The 21553-nt window shown below is 34.7% G+C and overlaps 1 protein-coding gene and 1 long non-coding RNA gene across 18 annotated transcripts in view; one reads left to right on the forward strand and one right to left on the reverse strand.

Moving 5' to 3' along the window:
- The window catches only part of LOC106181702 (regulating synaptic membrane exocytosis protein 2-like), a 67979-nt gene that overhangs the window by 41517 nt on the left and 4909 nt on the right, over positions 1 to 21553 (forward strand). For 3 of the 16 annotated variants that reach the window (XM_086994678.1, XM_086994675.1, XM_086994684.1), the window contains exons 9-31: positions 1983 to 2107; positions 2596 to 2726; positions 3062 to 3227; positions 3641 to 3742; positions 4098 to 4206; positions 6248 to 6382; positions 8314 to 8551; positions 8666 to 8737; positions 8998 to 9072; positions 9535 to 9597; positions 10050 to 10121; positions 10409 to 10477; positions 10689 to 10766; positions 11131 to 11217; positions 12121 to 12174; positions 12458 to 12591; positions 14204 to 14404; positions 16035 to 16170; positions 16409 to 16644; positions 17576 to 17647; positions 19595 to 19817; positions 20256 to 20473; positions 21034 to 21173. In XM_086994678.1, coding sequence (XP_086850804.1) covers positions 1983 to 2107; positions 2596 to 2726; positions 3062 to 3227; positions 3641 to 3742; positions 4098 to 4206; positions 6248 to 6382; positions 8314 to 8551; positions 8666 to 8737; positions 8998 to 9072; positions 9535 to 9597; positions 10050 to 10121; positions 10409 to 10477; positions 10689 to 10766; positions 11131 to 11217; positions 12121 to 12174; positions 12458 to 12591; positions 14204 to 14404; positions 16035 to 16170; positions 16409 to 16644; positions 17576 to 17647; positions 19595 to 19817; positions 20256 to 20473; positions 21034 to 21173 — 2936 coding nt within the window. The remainder of the gene's footprint in view (positions 1 to 1982; positions 2108 to 2595; positions 2727 to 3061; positions 3228 to 3640; positions 3743 to 4097; positions 4207 to 6247; positions 6383 to 8313; positions 8552 to 8665; positions 8738 to 8997; positions 9073 to 9534; positions 9598 to 10049; positions 10122 to 10408; positions 10478 to 10688; positions 10767 to 11130; positions 11218 to 12120; positions 12175 to 12457; positions 12592 to 14203; positions 14405 to 16034; positions 16171 to 16408; positions 16645 to 17575; positions 17648 to 19594; positions 19818 to 20255; positions 20474 to 21033; positions 21174 to 21553) is intronic. The other 13 variants (XM_086994679.1, XM_086994677.1, XM_086994676.1 and 10 more) reach the window with 13 other exon arrangements.
- Positions 1 to 21553, reverse strand: part of LOC106181703 (uncharacterized) — a 58238-nt gene that overhangs the window by 30229 nt on the left and 6456 nt on the right. The window lies entirely within an intron of this gene.

Below are 21553 nucleotides of genomic sequence, written 5' to 3' on the forward strand. Positions count from 1 at the left end.
CAGGGTTTTGTTGAGGGAAATGTATACAAGGCTTGCTTTATGAGGAGCTTGATCATAACCAAATGGCATGGCATATAAGTAACATTAACCATTATTATTATTATTATTATTATTATTATTATTATTATTATTATAACATTCATTGAGGACCACAAGAGCATTTTACAGTTTAAATTCTCAACTTCATTGTTCATTTTTATGATTATTTACATTACTTATAAAATTAATGAGGAACTCATCAACATTGTGTTACAAAAGCTAGTAGCAGTTGAACAATTTTTCTCATGTATTTGTTTGGTATAATTTCTGTATTTCACATACACAGTCATTTTGATAGCTACAATTGATCATACATGACTCTAGAGAAGTTATATGAAGTTATTCGTAAGGTCTGAACCTCTTCCGAGTGCTCGTGTGTCCTTAATCGCTTCATCTATCAAATAAACGATCCCTTTGAAGACTATTGAGGATAACTTAATGCGTTCTCGTCTGTGTCCTGAAAACAAGAGTAACAGTAATATGACCCAGCCATGATCAGCCTCAGTCATTGAACATGCTCTTATAACAGAACTTTTTTTTTTTTTACAAAAGTTAAAACTATTTACAGGCATTACCCCCTCCCTTCCCTTCCCCAATCATTTTAGTAACAGGACATTTTACTTACTGGACATTTTCATGTTGATGGTCACTTGATTACTCATCTTAGTTTAAGTCTTACAAGCAATACATGTATATAACCATAAAATTGTCTGGCACTGGAGACAAGTGCATGTGAGCTCGGTTTTGATTTGGCCTTAGGCTTGAGAACAGAGAACTCTTGGTGCGAAAACACCAGCATAATTTAACCCTGAACCATTTACGGCCACATTTGGACACATTCTGATGCATGTCTGCTGCTACGGGTAATAAACTTATTGATTTTCCCTGAGAAATTGGCACGCAGGAACATTTGACAGCTGTGCTGGGGAGATTACTGATGATGATGTGTTGGACCTGTTTACCAATAAGATATGTGACTGATACGAGGAGCTTGGCAACAGAAGGTATCAGTGGAGTGGTGGATTTTGGGGAGGGTGAAAGGGGCGGGCATCCGCGACCTGTCATTTCTAAAAACGGGACCCTTCCTTCAAATAACCCTGCATCTGCCATTGCAGTAGGTATAGGCTGGACAGTAGGCAGCTTTTGAGATGCCCCCGTTTCCTCTCTCAACCAGATAAAAATAAAGAAAATAGAGAAAATAATGACCATGAGTGACATCAGACAATTTTTTGTACAATAATGTCCTACAGGATATGGTACCATTTCCTTCAACCTCAGCCAAGATTCAAGATTGTTTTGCCTCCCCCCCTCCCCTCTCCCCCCAGATCTGCCAGAGCAGAGATGATTTCCAGTAAACACAGCTGAAGGATAAATATCCTAATATTAGAACCTTCACAACCAAAGAACTTGCAGCAATGCATTCGTTACGGATTCATTGATGAAAGGTTGAAGTCAGCAATTCAAAGGAAATTATCATGATTGTGCCTTATTTTCAGGGTGATTGACTTTTTTTCCCTTGTTCATCACCTTGAGTGCAATGCCCCCATTTTATTTATTATTTATATTGTTCAGTATGTCAATTGTGACACCCCCATTTCATTTCAATAACAATACCCTTATTTCATTTGTAGTATGAAATATTTAAATCATTATACCCGTTTCTATTTAACAATGACAGTACTTACCACTATGTAGTTTAAATTATCTGATAGGTGATACCCTTATTTTTAATGAACAATGCATCGGTTTTATTTGTTATCCAGTGTTTAATGAATAATAATATTTCTGTTTCATTTTCAGTCATAAACCATATGTTGTAGCTAATATATTTATATTTATCTATTATATATTGTCCACATTTTATAATACATCATTACAATTTATTATATTTAGTCATTTTGTAGTGCCTCATTTTGAATCGCATACCATTTTCCTCGTTCAAGATTATCCTGATCAGCCCTCATCTGCCTCTTTGCGTCACAAACGCCCCAGTATCTCGATCACCTCACCTGGGTCACCTGGTACGAGTCCACGCAGAGTGTCACCGCTGCCCTGTGGACAGATACAGGTGAGTCACAGATTGTGTTAGCTGAGAGATGTTGTCACACCTAACGCATTCAGTGGTTCATAGCACAGCTGTGAGAAGTTTGATTGTGTTAGTTGTGACTGTAGAGATACTGTCACACCTAACGCATTCAGTGTTTTTTAGCACAGCTATGAGAGGTTCATGAATGTGCAAGTTGTGGCTATAGAGATGGTGTCATAACTAGCACATTCAGTGGTTTTATCAAGAATTGTCAAGTGCATGACTTGAGCTCATAGACAATAATTAAAGAATTATGGTAATTGATAATTCTCAAATAGGATACCCACATTTAGTTAAGTTTTTATTATGAGAAATATATGAAATATTAAACTTTATACCATCTGTATGCATGTGAGCATGTGATTCTAATTTTGTTTATTTTACTGAAATTACTAGTGGATGAACAGAACATACATGTACACCTTGAATGTAAATAAATCCTGAGTGACTTTGATCCTTTCTCTCTGCAGATCAAGTTATGGTACGAGAGCCGAAATGAACAGCTGATAGTCACCATTCTCAGTGCTATTGAGCTGCCGTGTCTAGAGCAGTCCACTCCGCCAAACCCCTTTGTGAAAGTCTACCTGCTTCCAGATAGAAGGTAAGTGGTTTTACCCACTCTTCCCTCGTTTTTCCCTTTCCCTATAAGCTAGCCACACCTTTTGTGTCATTATGCTAGGAAGTGGCCACTCTTTAAAAGTCTTCACAATTTCTGGTAGAAGGTCACATGTTAAGTGCCATTGAGTGACCTTATGTAGAGATGGCCAAACTTTGTTCTGTACTAGTATGTAGAAAAAAGTGAAATATATAGCAAAACTCACTAGACAAACCTACACTGCTTGTTGGTTATTTGACAGTCTCTTAATAATTAACATATTTATTTATTTTATTCACTTAATTGTTTATTTATTTATTTATTTATTTATTTATTTTCAGTGCTAAAGTCCCCCACAAGACTAAACCCGTAGCCCATACTGTGGAACCCACCTGGAACGAGACCTTCGTGTTCCCAGGACTGCGACAAGTCGACTTCCACAAGCGCGCCCTGGAGGTGACGGTGTGGAACTACTCCAGGAATAGGAATAGTGAACTAATTGGAGAGGTAAATATATTGTGGGAAGCTGGGTGAAACTTCTCTTATAAATAAGAACAATGAACCAATTGGAGAGATAAATATAATTTGATAGTCTCGGATTACGACTTTGACTTGTATCTTTTCAGTGGGGAAAAAATATCAAATTTTCAAACACATGGTTTTGATAGCAGTAAAATATGTTGCTTTGAATCATTTGTGGTTATTTTGCTGAATTAAATGAAATTATAAGGTAGCCCAGTTTTCAGTTTTCCCATTTCAGTGGGAATATTCTAATTTTAAGAATTTATGACTCAAAAAAATTTAGTATCTATAAAATTCACAATTCTCCCATTCAAAAAGATTGAGTCATTACAGTAACCTCACTTTTCGTAGAGAAGAAAAAAAAAACAGACTAATAAAAATACCATTTCCCAATCCAGGTGCTAATAGAGCTGTCAAGTGCCTGCCTTACAGATGAACCATACTTCTATCCTCTCAGTCGTAGAGAAGAGGAGGCCTCCACACCATCAACGCCACGTGGGGTGAGTTACATCATGTGACTTGACATGATCTTAAGCTTGCATTGTCGGTATCTCAGCTTTTCATTTCATTATATTAACGTTATATTACAATATATCTGGAATAAATTTTTTTCTTGTTTATAAGAAATCTTTAAGTTACATAATTGTTATTCTAAGACAGGATGGATATGTAATTTGAAGGCAATTTGTCAGAAATGTAGCTTTGACCTCTATGGCATATCATTGTATTGATTAAGTTTCTGTGAATAATTTATAACAAATTTTTATTCTAGTTTACAATTATCTGTTACGCAGCAGAAGTCTTAGAGAGTATTCTACTGAAAATATACCTTATTTCATTTTCCAATTATCTAAGCAGCAGAAGTCTAGAAGAGGGGATCCATATGACCTGCCTGGGAGTGGGGGTCTGCCGTACACCGACAGTGACATCTCAGATTACGATGACAGTGTAGGAGTTGTGTCAGGTAAGGACATGTCACATCTAACACAATTAGTCATGTGACAGTTGACATTCATTCATGACATTTGACAAGTACAGCCATTTGATGTGTGACATCTAGGAAATCTGTCATTTGATATGATATGATACAATTTTTCATGTGATGGCTCACACAAAGCTGTTAGCATGTGGCATAAGTGTGTCATTTGACATGTGACATCTGTCACAGTCAGTTGACATACAATACTTGACACTAAGCTTATTAATTAATGCATCTCAGTTTTGCTGACAATTCCAAAATATGAATGTAATACATATTTGTACTTATGGGGATTGATGGTCATTTTTGCATCTCTGGTTGGGTTTTACTAATTTAATCTGCTTTTCTTAGGAAGTAGTCTGGGTGCTTGCTCCCAAATTTTGGTGATGTGTCCTCTCCTCTGTCTTTTAGACAACATTGATATAATTTGGTCAATGTAGTACAGATAAACTCACTGTCTTTTTTTTTTTTTTTTTCATTAATAATATTGCGTGAATTAGGTGATGTTCAATGATTTTGAAATGTAAAAATCTCATTAACCTCATTTCCAAGTAAGGGCATAAACAAATAATAAGATATAATAAAAATAAGGAAAAAGCAAAGACTTCGGAAATGATTTGAAGCCTACAGTACCCTAACTTTATTATCTGACAAATAAAGATCACAATTCTCTGTGCCTGTTCCAGTTTATTGTGTAGCACCATATTAATAATAACTGAAAGCATGACACCATTGTGATTAGATTGAAAATTCATGTCTTAGAAGGTCAGTATTATGTCCATGTAAAATGGTCACTTTGTTGAGCCCTTCAGCACCCATATATTTCATTGGTCTAGATATTGTGCTACAATAGTATTGGATGCCAGTGACATGAACAGTTACAGTAGATGCAGCCTCACTTGTTTACAAGGAAACCAGCATGTTTGTAAAATTATAAATATTATAAATTTCCCGAACTCTGCAGCATGATGAGAGAAAGTCCAAAATTTTGTGTTATAGAGAAAAATGAGGTGGGAAGAAGAGTAGAAAGGCATCCTTTAATGACCCGCAAAGTTGATTCAGAAGTCGTAATTGTTATGAGAGAAAAAGTGATACTTTTTGAAAAAATTTTGGGAATGACATTCATTTGTCTATTTGCATTTTTGTCTAAAATATGGCCAATGATAGACTTTTTAATGCTTTTGCAATGGGCATGAAGAAATTGTGCCTCCCTCACTGAGAATCATCGAATTAGCAATAAAGCCCTCAAAAACTGGTCAGCAATTTTGGATAGGGTGCTCCGATTCCATGGTCACTGTGATGTATGAAAACTTTCTGGTCAAGAATTTCTTTGGATTTAGTCATCATAATCTTTTGCTATATAAAGGTGTAGACTGATTTAAAACAAAGATGTCTGGTCATATTTAGTTGCAATAAAAATATTGATTTAATGTTCGAAAGATAATTTTTTGAATGTGATGCTGTGTACGTATGTGCATGTGTGTTAATTTGTTAATATAATTACTTAATGACATAATTGAAATGCAATGTCAAATTATAAGGAATGTACATTGGTCTTCATGATTTTATTCAAAGAATTTTAACATTTATTTCAAAGTCTCCTTATGTCTGTCTAAGCTACTTCTGATTATATTTGAGTTAAGATTTTAAAGAGTCCCTCCTTCTGTTTTCTTTGTAAGTCTACTAGACTTGTTTTTTTAAATATATTTATATAATCTAGGCATGTTTTTGTATGTGTTCTAGTATGTAATAAATAACACAGTTTGGATAACAATGATTTTTCATATCTGTAGCTCTTTCCTCAATCACAATGGATATGATGAAGTAGTTCAAATCTTAAAGACAAAAAAAAAGACTAAGGATGCTGACAGCTTCACTTTTTTTAACAAATAATATTTTTCAGTCATTTGCCTCATAAACATACAGACACTTAAAGAATATTTACAGTAACGTTCTGAAACCAACATTTCCCCTCTTTGAAAATGTTAATTCGGTATCACTTTTTCCATGGTCTAACCCTACATAGGCTATAGTGGGCGTGGGGATGGTGCTAGCGTTAGCTCCATGGGTAGCTCCTGTCCGGGCAGCGAGGAATTTTCAGACATCAGTAGCGAAAGAATGACCCAAAGAGAGCAGGAACGCCTGCCCTCTCCCTTGCCTGGTAGGATATTATGGGATGTTGACTTGATGTTGCCATGGAAACCCCCACTGTGTTGCTGCATGTTTCAGTGCCCCCTATGTATCTGTATTTACATTGGCACTAGTTGTTCATTATACTAACAACTATACATTCCATCCTATTAGTTGTTAATTATATATAACTAACATTGCTTCCTCTAATTGTCACACGGCTACGATGAATTCGACTTTGCATTTGTCACCCTTCAGTGTTAGTGAAATTGCTGCTGCAAATAGTACATGTTTTTAGTGAGGCAGTCTGCATTTGTTGTTGTCATAATTGTCACTCGGCTTGCTTCCCGTCGCTGTCTGTCCCCATCCTTGTGTTAACATTTACAATGTCAACGCATTGTCACATGCTTAACTTCCATTGCTGCATCTTAAAACTGCTTCCACCAAGTCGCAAGTTGGGATTTTGTTTTTCTGTCCTTTGTAACTTAAGATACCATATCACCTTAATACAACATATTAATTCCTTTTGAATCCTTTTCTAAACCAATCTGTGGTAAAAAAAGAAAATGTATAACCTAAACACCACAGTACTTTAGATTTTATTATGTACCACTATTTTCTTTGGATTTCTGTTAATGAAATTATGCTATGAGATCAAGGAAATTCTGTCGATAAAATGGTTCCTACAGGTAGATGTATGAAATGTTAAGGATGTCCCATACTGAATTGGTTAATAATTGACAGGTGGGATATATATTTTTTTTTTTTGGGGGGGGGGTCGATGAACATCTGCCAGATTTATTAGCAGTTTAAACTACATTGATTCTTGAGTGGGATTGTTTAATAATTAACAGATTTATTAATTATTTTTTTGTGGGGGTAGGTATAAGGTAAAAACTATGAAGATATACATGTAGGAAATTAAAGGCAATAATCACTTTACATACCATTAGAGAAATGTCACTGCTTGGGTAGCTAGGTTGAACATTAGATTGATCATGACTGATGGGTAGAGATGGAAAGAGAAATTCTTGGAAATCAGTTTTAAGAGACTTGAGGCATGATGATTTGGTCTTTCTTTACCATTTAATGCAATAGGCAATGAAGAAATTACTTCATTATTATATCTTGATGCTAATAAAAAAATCAGGAGGTATTTTAATGGGCAATTAAGATCAGGTCTCATACATTGTTACTTCCCTTTTTAATTGTCCTAAATATTGAGGACACTTTATCCACTCTGTTCTGTTCCAGTAATGAAGAGTTTAATTATGATTCACAATAATGTAAATCTTGAATACCATTCCAGCTTTAATACCATCCAAAAGAAGCGTAATGCATCTTTACTACACAGCATCTAAACATTTTGCAAAATGCTGTCAAGCATCAATATACAATTAATTTTATTTTATTAATATATCCCAAAACATGAAATGGGATATTTTTGTGGTTCTTTTAGACCTTATGATGTAGTTTATCTCAGTTATGTTGCTGCTTTTTTTGTACATTAATGCCAGGCTTCAATTTTCACTGAATGTGCAAGAGGAACAATTTCTCTTTCTGTAATTAATTATTTTACAATTTCTGATAAGTGTTTTATTTTAAATAACAGTGTATCAGTGATATAGGAATAAAAGCATGCTACTATTGCTACTGTTTTTATTATTTGCTTTATGTTCACAGCTATTTTGTGGTTTATTTTTGATATACATCCATTCTATTAACCTTACATATCAGCATATGTGGAATATTTTATATTACTCGGAACTATCTCTTCATTAATTGGCCTTGCACTTACTTAACTTGACTTCATTATATTTTTGAATGTTTTTAATACTTTTACTCAGGTTTTCAACTTGTTTATTTCAGAATTAAAAAAGTTAACAACATGTAGTTTAAAAACTTGTTTATATTATATGATACATTTTTCATGGACAACTTCTGGTTTCTCTGTCACTTTAGGCCAAGAAGAGCTTCAGCACCGAGGTAGGAAATACTCAGTTGGGGACACGTTAACAGTTCCAGAAAATGCCGCAGGAAGGCACAAGACACGGGGGACGGGAAATGGAGAGATTGCCTACGACCAGAGACAACAGAGGTCAAGATCACCTGGTCGCCAACGAGTTCCAGACGGAGGCTTGAGGGAGGAGCGTGAAAGGGGTCGTGACCGAGAGAGGGTGTTGTCACCCTCAGAAATGAGGTGAGGGCTGTAAAATATTTTTAAAGAGACAGTTGGATTTTAAGAACCAAGAGACCATCCAAGATGTTCAGCACACTGAAAAAATATAATTAATAGATGATGGTTTTCTTTCAGAGCTGCACGGGAAGAGATTGAGCTACAGCGGGAACGTGTGGCAGCTATCATGTTAGCTGAGGCAGAGCTTAGGTGATTTAAGCCGTTGCAGTGTCTCTGTGTGCTGTTTTCTGATGGATGTTCTTTTTCTTTTTTTCAAGTAAAATCTTTTCAGGCTCATACTTAAGTGCTGTGCATGGTTCATCATGATGATTTTTTTCTTTTGAAAAAAATTCATGTGATATTATATTACATTATATTATTTGTAATTTATAAACAAGTTATGCTGAGGATATATAGTATTATTTTTCAAGCATTTGTTGCAAGGTTTCATGTTAAGAAAAATGTTTCAGAGCTCACCATGCCAACCAAGATGAGAGAAAACTTTTGCAAGAAAGAGAAAATTCCATCTTGCCATCAGAAGTGAGGTATAACAAAGTGACACTTATTTTGCAATGGACTGCAATACATGTTGAATTTGACTAGTCTAGTTGTTATTCATCTGAATAAAGTGGTGGCTGTAGAATTTGGAAGTCAGTTCAGACAGGGACAGAATGGACTGATTTGGGGGGGGGGGGCACTGAGCATCCAGGTTTATGAATCCGGTATGTTGGTGTCTTTGACACCACAGGGTGTATTCATAAGTATAGTGAGTGACACAATTGTATCTCAAACACTAATTTATCCAAGCAGTCAATAGGGTTTTCTCTTGGTGAAAGTTGGTTGGTTTTTGGTCCAAGCAAACCTGTCTGAACACACCTTTAGAGTGATATTTGCTTCAAGAGGTTTTCAGATTATTAATGAATAAAGTGATTCTGATCAATTATGAGCTTACTTTATGCTAAAGTTGTACTTCAGTCTGTAGTTAGGGCTATAGTTTTAACTTTCAGAGGAATAGTAGCAGAGAGAGGAAAAAATCGAATTCTGGAGGAAATGATATCACCAGAAGTGAGGTGATTTTATTCATTTTTTTGATAATTATTTTTATTATTATTTTTTTTTGTGGTGACTTTGCTAGATTTGTGTGGGGATTGATATTTTATGGAGATGTTTCTTTATATTCCAGATTCTATTTGTATTTAATTGGAGATTGAAGATATTATTTTTATTACCCAAAGCAGCTGTCTCAGTACGGTATATACCACCATTCCAACTAGGCAGCAGTCAAGAGAAATTGACTTTTTTTCAAACAATTTCTCAGTGTTTTATAATATTTATTTGCCAATACATCTTATTTGCAAATGCATTTTGATCACAAGAGAGTTGGATATTTTTTTTTTCAATCAGCGTTAATAGTAACAAGTGGATCATTATCAAGCTCATTTTACTTCATAAGTAACATACAAATTTAATTTGAAAAATCTACTTTTTTTAATAGCTTGTTTTCATATTTTTATGTCCATAGAAGAATTCACCACACAGAGAAGGATGTATCATGGGAGAGAGGACATACCATGAACATACTCTCAGAAATGAGGTGATTTCTTTGAGAGACTGCTTCTTTGTTTTATTTATTTTATAGAATTTAACCTATTTATTGTCATTATTATTGTTATTATTATTATTATTATAAAAAATAATTGTTATTATTATCATCTAAACCTTCAGACTGCATCATTTATGTTATCTGTTCTTTTAAAGAAATCCTCCATTTTAATTGCCTCCTGTTGGTAAGAGTTGACTGAAAAATATTTTAACAAGTTACTTTTTATGTAGAAATATTGTAGAAATATTGTTTTAATTCAGTTTGCTTTTTGTAACAAGGGGTATGGTAGCAGAAAGAGAAGAGAGAACTCTGGAGAGAGAAATGAGGGCCGTTTCTCCAGAAATGAGGTGATTTCTCAACAGATTTTAACCCATTTTCCATTTTAGAAACTATCATATTAATTTGATTTTGAAAAGTAATATATCAGTTTGTTTGCATTTTAGTGAGAAATTACTCTATTTGTTTCACATAAAGGACGTTTTCACATCTTTGTTAGTCAGTTTGTGGTGAGAATTTTTAACCTAGATTCAACTTAGAAAAGTTTTTTCTTACCAATAGAGGGAGCCAGTCCCCAAGACTAAAGAGGGAGAGAAGCCGGGAGTTAGAAAACAATATGAATCTTACTCTCGACTTAAGGTGATTGCAAAATGTTTACTGCAGTGTAATTTTGGTTTGATCATTATACCTGTAATTTATCTTTATTTTTGATTAGACATTTTGTGTGTTTGTGAGTGCTGCATTGACTGCATGTTTCTTCCAGTTATTATTTTAAACAGATGCAGTATGATGAATTAAAAAAGAATTAACAGCTATATTGATTCTCTGTGCCGTGTGTATATATTTTTATAATAATTTTTTTTTTAATATTCATTTTCAGAGTGTACAATAACATGTTATCTTTTCCACCTTTATAAGAACATTTACCTGCCATTAATTGATTTCTGGCAGTTTAAGCTTAATACCAGTACTTTTAAAGTTTTAATAAATATTTTGGTTTCAGAGGAGTGACAGACAGTAGAGATAGAGAGGAGAGAGAGAGGGGGAGAGAGAGGGAGAGGAACAGGATGAATCAACCCACGAACATTAGGTGATGGCTCTTCAGTTTCAAACTGCATGAAAGTTTGCGAACTCTTTAAAAGCCAGACCTGCAGGAATGGGGTGTTTAGATTGTGGGGGGAGGCTTAAATGATCATTTTTTTTTTTTTTTTTCTTTTTTTTACCGTGCGGGAAAAGATCTGCTTTTAATCAAAAACTTGATCTGGTTTCTATTTAACATTTGGGGGTTTTGGTAAAAAGTTTTTTAGAAAAAGAACCCCCACCCCCACCTCTTGCAATTACTGGCTAGAGGCCTGAATTTATTAGTCTTTCTTTCACACATTTCACTGTCCTTTCTCTTTTGTTTTCAGGTACTATTGTTGCCATCCATAATAATATGACAAACGATACTGTCATAGATATTTCCCTTTTCAGAACTACATAGAAGTGTTTGAACATTGAATATGTGTGAACTGATCTGGGTGCATTTGTTTTCTTTGCCTGCTTGTAATTTTTGTCCTGTCTATTCAGGTGAATTCAGAAAATGCCTTTTAATTTCCCTTTCAGGTACTTCTTTTCTTATGGAAATTAAGGAGAAATTAGCTTAACTATTGACGATATTTCCATATGTCTTAAGGGTATTTTATATATACTATATATGCACTGTAAAAAACTATACAATAGTAATTGGAATCTTTCATTTTCTATTCAAATAAAATGTGACATTTTTCTTTTATAGACTTAATATCTATTTTTGCCTTGTGCAATTAACAATTTTTTTTCAAAATAAGGAATATTTTAATTTATTCTTAACGATCTGTGCTAGCTGTACTTTTACAGTGGCATTCTAACATGGGCATGAAGACCTTCTGCCACAAATGAGATTCAGTTTGTATTTTTATATTTATTTATTTATTTATTGTATTTATTGTATTTAATAATCTTATTATTACAGAGCTGTGAGAGAAGAGCGAGAGAGAGGCCGTACAGTGTCGCCCCCAGCCATGAGGTAAGTCAAGTGGTTCCATCTACCAGTGGTTTCAAATATCACTGAAAGCTTTAACTTTATATTGAAATAATTAACTTTCTTATTTCAGCAAAATCTCTGATTTTTGTTAATTCGAAAATTTTACTTATGATAAGTCATTTTACATACCTACAATATGTTTTGGAAACCTATTGTGAGAAAAAGTGCCATGCTTATTATTTCTGCAAAATTATATCATCTGTATCTTATATTTTTACTGCTTTATTTCAGTGCTTTAATTTTATAATTATATTATATATTATAGAGGCAAGGAAGTCTCCACCAGGGTGAGAAGTTTATCCCAAACCCGTGGGTCCAGCCCCCAAAGTACACCTTCCCCAAAGAAACGACAGCTCCCGCAGATTCCACCACAGGCCCAGGGAGCAGGGAGAGACAGAGGTATGGAGGACTGAAACAGAGATTTTTTTTAATTTAATTTTTTGTTTTTTTATAAAGTCAACTTCAAAACCTTGCATTGAAAGATGCCTACTTTCCTACTTTTAGATCTCTCAAACCTCCCCCCTTTTTTTTTAAATAAATTTTATTTCAAGAAGTTGCTACAATTTGTATAGAATGTTCAATAGCAAGTGAAGTTACTGGGACTTTTACAAGGATTTTTTATACTTGACTGATTTGATTTTTGTTTGTTTTTCTACAACATGTAGACTTTTAAGGCAAGTTACTAGCAATTGTGAAAATAATTTAATACTTTAATACATTTTATGAGTACAGATGGTATAGGTTATAGAAAAAAAGATACCACGAATGAAGACAAAGGAAAGCAAATATCTTTGGTTGCATAAACATTACAAGGAAAACAATTTGCATTGAAGTAAATATCTTGTCAGGTCTTACAGAAATAAAAATAAATTAACTTCTTTTCTCATTTGAAAGCATTCAGTGTGCCAATGCTAGGGTCCAGTTACCTTTCCAGACTGTCTACAGGTTTACCTCTTTATTTTACAAGTGTGCATTTACGTTTTTGAATTTAGAAAGATTTTTTCAGTGCCATTGAAAAGATCACACCATGTGTGTCACATTTAAGCTAAATTTGTCTCACTTTGAATGATGTAGTCTCAGTTTGAAATTGGGGTGACCTCACTTTGAATATTGTAGTCTCACTCTGAAGCTGGAGAAGGCCTCATTTAAACACTGTAGCCTCAGAACCTTGAGTGAACTCACTTTGAATATATAATCTCACTCTACAGCTGGAGTGGCTTCACCTTAAATATTGTGGTCTGCTGGCTTAAATGTTGGACTGGCCTCATTTTAAAGAATGTTTTCTTACTTAAAAGTGTTTGTGGATTAAGTACTTTGAATAACACAGTCACACTTACAGCTGGTGATTTTCAACTCTGTTCAATAAAAAAATAGTAAACAAGCAGCACATTTTATTTTGTATTATGGTTTTGTCACTTTGCAAATACCCAGGTTGCATTTGACTTAACACACAGAACTTAGGTGCCTTATGGTAAATTTGGATAGTGACATCCCAAGTAACGAGCTTAACTTTGGTCATCCTCATTCAGAGTATTTGCGTTACAGTGGCTTGAATAAACTGAATATACTAAACTATTTACTCACATTGAAATAAATATTTGTAATAGCTGGGTAAAAATCTGAACAATAGCACAAGATGGCCTCAAATATGTTTGATCACTGACTGGCAGAAACGTATATTTAAGGGTAAATCATCCTTATCTCTTTGTAATGTCAAAGTGACTTATTGTCTGTGGGGGAAAGAGTTAGGGTTTAGTGTTATTGTCTTAGGTCAATTTTTCATAGTGCAAAAATCAGGTTATAAATTATTATCACCATAAAATATGTAAAGTCAGGTTGGTCAACAGCATTTTTAAAAGAGGGAGGGTATTTTTTAAGTGGAACTTTTTACTTTTAAATCAAACTCAATATACAAAGTTTTTAATTCAAAGAAGAGCTTTTCCTGGCCAAAAGTACTTCTCGCAGAAAAAAACATCAGTATAATTGTCTTTCATCTTTATCTTCAACCCAGTAACTCAAGATCTAGAAGAGCGTGCCAGACAGATGAAAATGAGGATGAAGGTGCCAGGAGGTGGTGGGATGTCTGATAGTGAAGCAGGATACAGATCCCACTCGCGGGACCGACGGGAGTCCTCCATGGACCGTTATTACCGGGAAGGTCGAATGCAAGGTCGGGAACCTCGAGAAGTTACACGTACACGCAGGATCCATGGTATCTCCTCTTTAGTTTGCTTCCAGTGTGTGGTTTTTCTTATGTTGTTTCATAATTTTTTGACACTTGCATGGTATGTTTATGTCACAGTTGAGATGAAAATCCAAGAAGATTGCCAATTGGCCCTAGTAATGCACCATACTGGATTTTTGCTAAGGCATATTGCCATTTGGTATGCCCTTGATCTTTTTGCCAGAAGCTATTGTAAAAAAAATTCACAAGTTTTATTTTTGCATACTAGCTTTAATACTCTAAAATATACCGTAATCATGAAAGTAAGATTTTCATGGACAGATGTAAAAAAGAAAATGTATGTATTTATTGCAACAGTTACATTTCCTGTGTAACCTGCTACAAAGTGAAGAGATCATCTGTCCTGTTATTTTCATTGTGCAGCTTCTTTTTTCCTGTCATTTTTCATGCACACATTTGCTTCCCTTTTTTAACTACAACAAAAAATATCATTATAACAGTTTTCTCCTCCATCCCTCCCCAGCAAAAGCCAGTAATGGTTCAAGCATGTGGCAAGAAATAAAGATAGAGTCAAACATTCCATCTTGTGAAGCTTTCAGGCATGCATGAAGAGTTGTATTACAGTTTCTGTACAGATCCATTTAGAGAGTCTTAAGAGAGAACTAAAGTTATGCAGCATTTTTCATACCAATGTTTCACAAAAATTGTAAATTAAACAGTATTTTTTGTTTTATTTCAAATTTGTAGGTTCCTTTTGAAAATCTGCATGATTGAAATATTTTTACAAAAGTTTTTTTTTTCTTTTTTTTTATGTGAATATTGTTGCAATGTTTTTTGCAGTTTAGTATCTGTACATTTGCTAGCTTTGCTGTCCAGCTTCTGTCTCTTAAGTAGTTCCTCTGAGTAATTCTCATATTTAATTTTGTATACTCCCAGTGGTGAAAGCAACCCATTCCAAATACATCTTTTTAGGTCATCACTTTTAAAAGCTCTTGGTCAAGTTTAGGTAATAGGTAATATAAATTAAGCAAAGTTTAGCAACAAGACTTATTGTGAAACGGCACAGTGTTGTATAGCATGACTTATTTCCAGAAGACAATTTCATTTTTGATACAGTGGAACAACTTTGTATTCCATGCTAAAAGTAGACTATAGGGTTCTGCAAATGGGAAATTTCATTATTATATCTTAAAGCAAGAGATTTCACCTTTTTTTAATTAGAATAGACTAATGGTTAAAAATAAATGCTCTAAGTTAATGAGATTCCACTTAACTAATGTAGTAATAAGAGCCTAATAGTAAATGAAGTAAGGCCCTTTTGACATCAAGCAGTACAGTTTCCTGTATAATGCCAGTATGAATGGTCCTAAGAGCACATTCAGAACAGCGGACTAACAGATCTGTGGATCAAATATGCCAACCCACTAAAAAGCTTGCCACTTAATTCATGTTTAAATGCTGAATAGATTCCCCTCTGGAATTATGCACCAAGCACTCCAGTAGGTCAGCCATATTTGGTCAGTGGATTTGAAAGTCTGCTGTTCTGAATGCGCTCTTTGTCAATACTTCTAACTGGTGCCATACAAAAAAACATAGATCACTCAATGTGGAAAGGCTACTTGTCAGTGTATTTATTAATTACTATGCTTCGTAACAGATCCCTATGGTGGAGAGATGGGAGATGAACCCTGGCTCAGTGATGGATCGGAGACGAGTGTCATGTCGGAGATGTCAAAGGTCAGCACCATCAGCGTGAGGTCAACACAGTCAGAAAAGCCCCGTAGGAAATTAAGGTAAGGAAGATGCTGGTAATGAAAATTTTAAAGGTAAATCTTTTATTTTCTTATTTCAAGTGAGTAACCTTGCTTCATATCTATGAGTCAATGCATCTTTAACAACATTACATAGCTACCTGTAGAAGATGAGACAAAACAACTGCATCAATGCTAGATTGTTTGTGATTGGCACAGCTGGTTACAAAACATTGCATATTTGTTTATTTAATTATTCTCATATTATATCTTTATTCAGTGAGTTTGCATCTAAAATGGAGAGTCGTGGACCACCATCCAGGCGGAATGTAAACCGAACCCAAAGCAGTGGAGATCTGAACTCCAGCGAGCAAGCAGATGGCAGTATGTCAGACTCTGCCGTCTCCTCGGGGATGACAGAAAGACGTAAGAGGCGCCCTAGCATTGGAGTTAAGATGGCGGCTCTCATGGGGCTGTCTAAAAAGAGTAGCAGCGCCTCCCAGCTCTCGGCTACGGGTATGAAGAAGTATTTGGGTATCTTCAATGTGTCAGATTTAGTGTCAGTAGTAGTGGGAATCACTATTATATGGATCTAGGCAACATATCTTCTGAAGAATGATACATCGTATATTTATACCCCATGTGCCATGTACTAGTAGTTCCTTCTGATCTGGTACAAGGGTGTATCTAAATTTTAAAAATTACATGTGTACACACAATTCCAATTTTTGGAATAATTTGTTCATGTAGGTCATGTTTTTCCCTCACCTACCTGAGCTTGAAACCCAGTTGTTATTGAAGGAAATCTTCCCTCTTTCTCTCCCTCCCCTTGCAAAGAAATGAAAATGAATGTTCCTACATCTTACTTGTAGCTCTTACAAATTTTCACCACTGGTTGTTTATGAGTGTGTTATTTAGGCCATGTTTACAAGCAGTTCCAATTTTCCTAGATTGTTTTGGTCAAGAATTTCCATATTTACATTGTTGTCAGTTTCATGTTTGGTGGAGTGGCAGTTGAAGTGCACTATTTTATCACAGTTATTGCGGCCAAAAACGTGATACAAGAAAATATATCAATTTTTAAAACTTAATTCTTTAAAAGGGAATTCTTGATAAAAGGGTATTAAAGATGACACATACATGCTGTAGTTGTTAAATGAATTGTATAATACCCTTGCTATACCATAATCAAAACAAATTGAGTTAAGCTATAAATTTAAATTTGAAAATTGAACATCACTTATACTTGCTGTGGTTTATGTTATAGTCTGTGCACCCCCCCTCCATTCTGATGTTTTCTTGCTGTCACATACAAGTGCAGTACCATTTTATACAAATTAATTATAATTAAAATTTGGCTCATTGAAATTCACACCATTTAGCACTGCCAAAGATGAATTTAAGAAAAAGAGGTGAAAATTTTATGCAAATTTCTGTAATATTTCAGCAGATGATAATTCAAAGAGAGCTAAGAAAATGAAAGGAAAAACACTTCGCTCTTTTCTCGGCAAAAACTCAGGTAGAGTTGCATTTAAATCCAAAAGTTGGATAGCAAGTTAGTCCGTTAGACAGTATTTACTACAGGCTTTTAGTCCAGTGCTGTTAGCAAGCTTAGAGATAGGCAGCACGCCAAGAGTTAGGCAGCACACCCAAAGTCAAGCAACACGCTAAGAGTTAGGCTGCTTTGGAACAGGTAATAAGTCTGCTTTGCATCCTGCTTTTCACAAGTAATCTGCAATTATTAAGAGCATTTCAGTTGCAAAGATCTAGGGATCACTTTATACAAAATGAATAATGGAAAATATTTAATTGTAGGAGTTTCAAACATGAATAATTAATATCTGGACTTGGTAGTTTCCCCTTTTTAATTAATTTCCTGTTTAAGCCAGCAGATCTATATTAGGAATGAGCCTAGAATAAATTTCAGAAGAGAGAGACTCTGACACTGAAAAATAAAAAAATAGTAATTAATAAAATTTAAATTTGCCTGGGAGTTGGTACTACTCTGAATTGAGATCATTAATGCTAGCTCTGTTGCATGCAGGGATATTTTTTCTGTTTTGGGCTATGGCACCTTTGTGTGCAAAAAATGAAGGGCTGTGGGTGTCTTATAAGTTACAGTATCAGTTTTTATGCTATTATCCATGTAATAACTTTTATTGGTTCAGCCGTGATTTTTAGAATTTTTAAAAAAATTTTATTTGCAGCACAAATTAAAAAACATTTAGAACACAAAACATTTATTTAGAACATACTGTTCTTAAACTTTTTTTTTGCTTTCAATTGCTTAAATTGGTAGTTATTATATATATAACATCACTGTATTTTACATGTAGGTAGTTTGATATTAGAACATTTAAAACAGAGCTTAAGCATTAATGATTGACAGTTTTTCTTTTCTATTTTGAACTAATTTTCAACGGTTTGAACAAATTGGTTGTGATATATTATTCCTTTTTAACTTAACTTCGTGTGCCCTTTATCAAATTTTCTAATCTTTATTTATAACTGAAAGCAGTAAGTTGCCACTTACAGCTCTTTAAGTTGTGCTTTTAGTCTTTATTATCTAATATTTATAAGCTAGACCTGTAATATTTCAATTTTTAGCTAGATTTTAGTAGAGATGGTTCATAATGTGTGTATTACTAATTGTAGTTGTAGATTTGGTGTGATATTTTACATGACTTTTTATTGGCTTTTTTATGATGATCTTTTTTGGCCAGTAAGTTAAACCCAACAGAAAATATTCAGAGTATTTTTTTCTTTTGTTTTAGTGAAAAATATGCTGTTGTTAAAGAGAGAGAAAAAAAAGAAAAAATGAACAGCCTTTTGCAACCCTTGCCTTGAACTTTATGTCAATTTGATATTCAGGAAATGTGTTATAGCTAATGTTGCCCACTTTTATTTTATGCAGCTATATATCCATCATCCTTGTATTTAAACACTAAATAAAAAATTATAATCGGTGTGCAAAAAATATAGAACACTTTAAACAAAAGTATCTAATTTTAATATGAGTTACCCACCTCTTACTTTCAACCCCTACCCCCTTACCCCGTTTATTATAGAAGTGCTGAGTGACATGTTTTGATCTTCTTGTGACCTTGGTGTGACCTTTGTGTCTATTGGTTGATTTTGATGTCGTCTGCAACTCACTGTTGTAGTGAAGCACAATATTTGATTTACTCACATAAATATTTTAATTGATATATTTAAGAAAACAAATTAAGTAGTACTGATATATTGTTTTTGTAAAGGAATTGAATTTTATGAGTTAAATGGAAGTGCTAGTATGAGAAATATATGTCATGCAATTAATAGAGGTAAAAAATTAAGCAGTTGAGATTATTCAAGTCAGTACAGTGTATTTGCATCTGTAAACATCCTGTTAAATGTGAACAAACTTTTAAAAAGGGTCTAATTAACAACCAACTCCTGACCTTAAGATTTTATTTTGTTCCCACAGATTCAGGTACCAAAAAATCCAAAAGTAAAAGTACATTTCAACGCAGTGAAGAAATAGGAACCATTCCCCCAGGTAACCTTGGTGGCATGGGTAGCCATGGTGACCAGATGGCGATGATGCTAGGTCATGGGTCACAGTCACCTCTCCGAGGGCGTATGATCAAGCAGGCCAGCAAGGACTCCACTGATGGAAGTATTGGGAGTATTAGCAGTGATTCATCTTCGTAAGTACTGGGAACTTTTTAATTGTATTAATTTGCAAGGTAGTAAAGGAAACTTTTAGAAAGAAACAGCAAACAGAGAAATATGTACCATCAGAAATGAAACTGACTGGCCACTGTCTCCATTCCAAGAGTGATTCAGTAAGTAGATCATAGAATTCAAAAACTTGGGTCTGAACAGTAATTCTTGGCTCAGTTAAAGGTATGGTTTCTCTTGTATGTTTGTTGTTAATTGTTGGAAATATTGAAGCAATGAGTTTGCAGGAGTTTGCAAAAAAAATCTATTGCTGCTAATTTGCAGCCATGTTGCAGCATATTTGCAAGAAGAAATTACAGTTTGCAACAATATTGCAGCTAATTTGATGTAAATTTGCTACGAATTTGTGGCATGCCTGATACATGTAAGTTGCTAAGGGAAGTTATGAACAATTTTTACTTCAGGATGTGGCTTCCCCAAGGCATGAGAGTGGGCCCAGAGGGTCAATTTGGGGACTTTGTGGACAATCTCGGACCTGGTCAGTTAGTTGGCCGACAGGTGTTGGGGCTGTCCTGTCTGGGTGATATCCAGCTCAGTCTCAGCGAAAAGAAAGGTCACTTGGAGGTTGAGGTCATCAGGGCGAGGGGCTTGCAGCAGAAAAGTGGGGCAAAGATATTACCAGGTAAAGCCAGTAGGGTGAATTAACATTGATTTGACTGTGCATACACACCAGTCCATATAACACCATAGACTGTGTCAAAATTTAAAGCCTCTTAAGGTGTGAAAGTATGTGGGCTAGTGTTATATAGAATTTAGTTTTTATATGCCTTTTTAGGTGAGCAGTTGCCTCTCATAGATTTATCTTACATAGTAAGAGCAAGTTCATTTTGAAGGTCTATCAATACCTTCTTGCTTGTCGACTGCATGGTTTCATGCAGTTACTCTGCTGACTTGATCACATCTTCAAGCAGAAGTGATGGGATACCATAATTACTGAATGTACTTTATTTTTCATCAGAACTGTTAAAATAAAAAAAGCAGCATGTCTGTTATTGAACAGAAAGGTTAAGGATATACTACACATAGGTTATTCTATTAGCAGTCACATATACAAAAAACTGAACTACTACCTTATGGCTCAACTGCAAAGTCATACCTTAACCAGCAAGTACAGTTGTATAAACTATAGGCAAACTATGACAAGATGGCAGACAAGATTATCATTTTTCGTTCTATTTTCAGCCCCCTATGTGAAAGTGTACTTAATGGAAGGAAAGAATTGTGCTGAAAAGCAGAAGACCATCATTGCCAGGCGAACGCTGGATCCTCTGTATCAACAACAGATTGTTTTCAATGAGGATTACCATGGGAAAGTAGTTCAGGTAGGAGAGGGTACAGATGATTTTGTTTTCAATGAGGATTACCATGGGAAAGTAGTTCAGGTAGGAGAGGGTACAGATGATTTTGTTTTCAATGAGGATTACCATGGGAAAGTTGTTCAGGTAGGAGAGGGTACAGATGATTTTGTTTTCAATGAGGATTACCATGGGAAAGTAGTTCAGGTAGGAGAGGGTACAGATGATTTTGTTTTCAATGAGGGTTACCATGGGAAAGTAGTTCAGGTAGGAGAGGGTACAGATGAAGATTTAGGCCCAATTTTTTGTTTTATACTCAGGGGAGGGTCCAGAGATATTTCATGACATTCTTCAAGTTATCCTTGTTGATCTATCCTCCATTTTTGACCCGTCTTCTGACAGAAAAA

The sequence above is a fragment of the Lingula anatina genome, chromosome 8 (assembly GCF_051362555.1).
Source record: "Lingula anatina isolate TDL-2025a chromosome 8, LinAna3.0, whole genome shotgun sequence".
NCBI lineage: Eukaryota > Metazoa > Brachiopoda > Lingulata > Lingulida > Lingulidae > Lingula > Lingula anatina.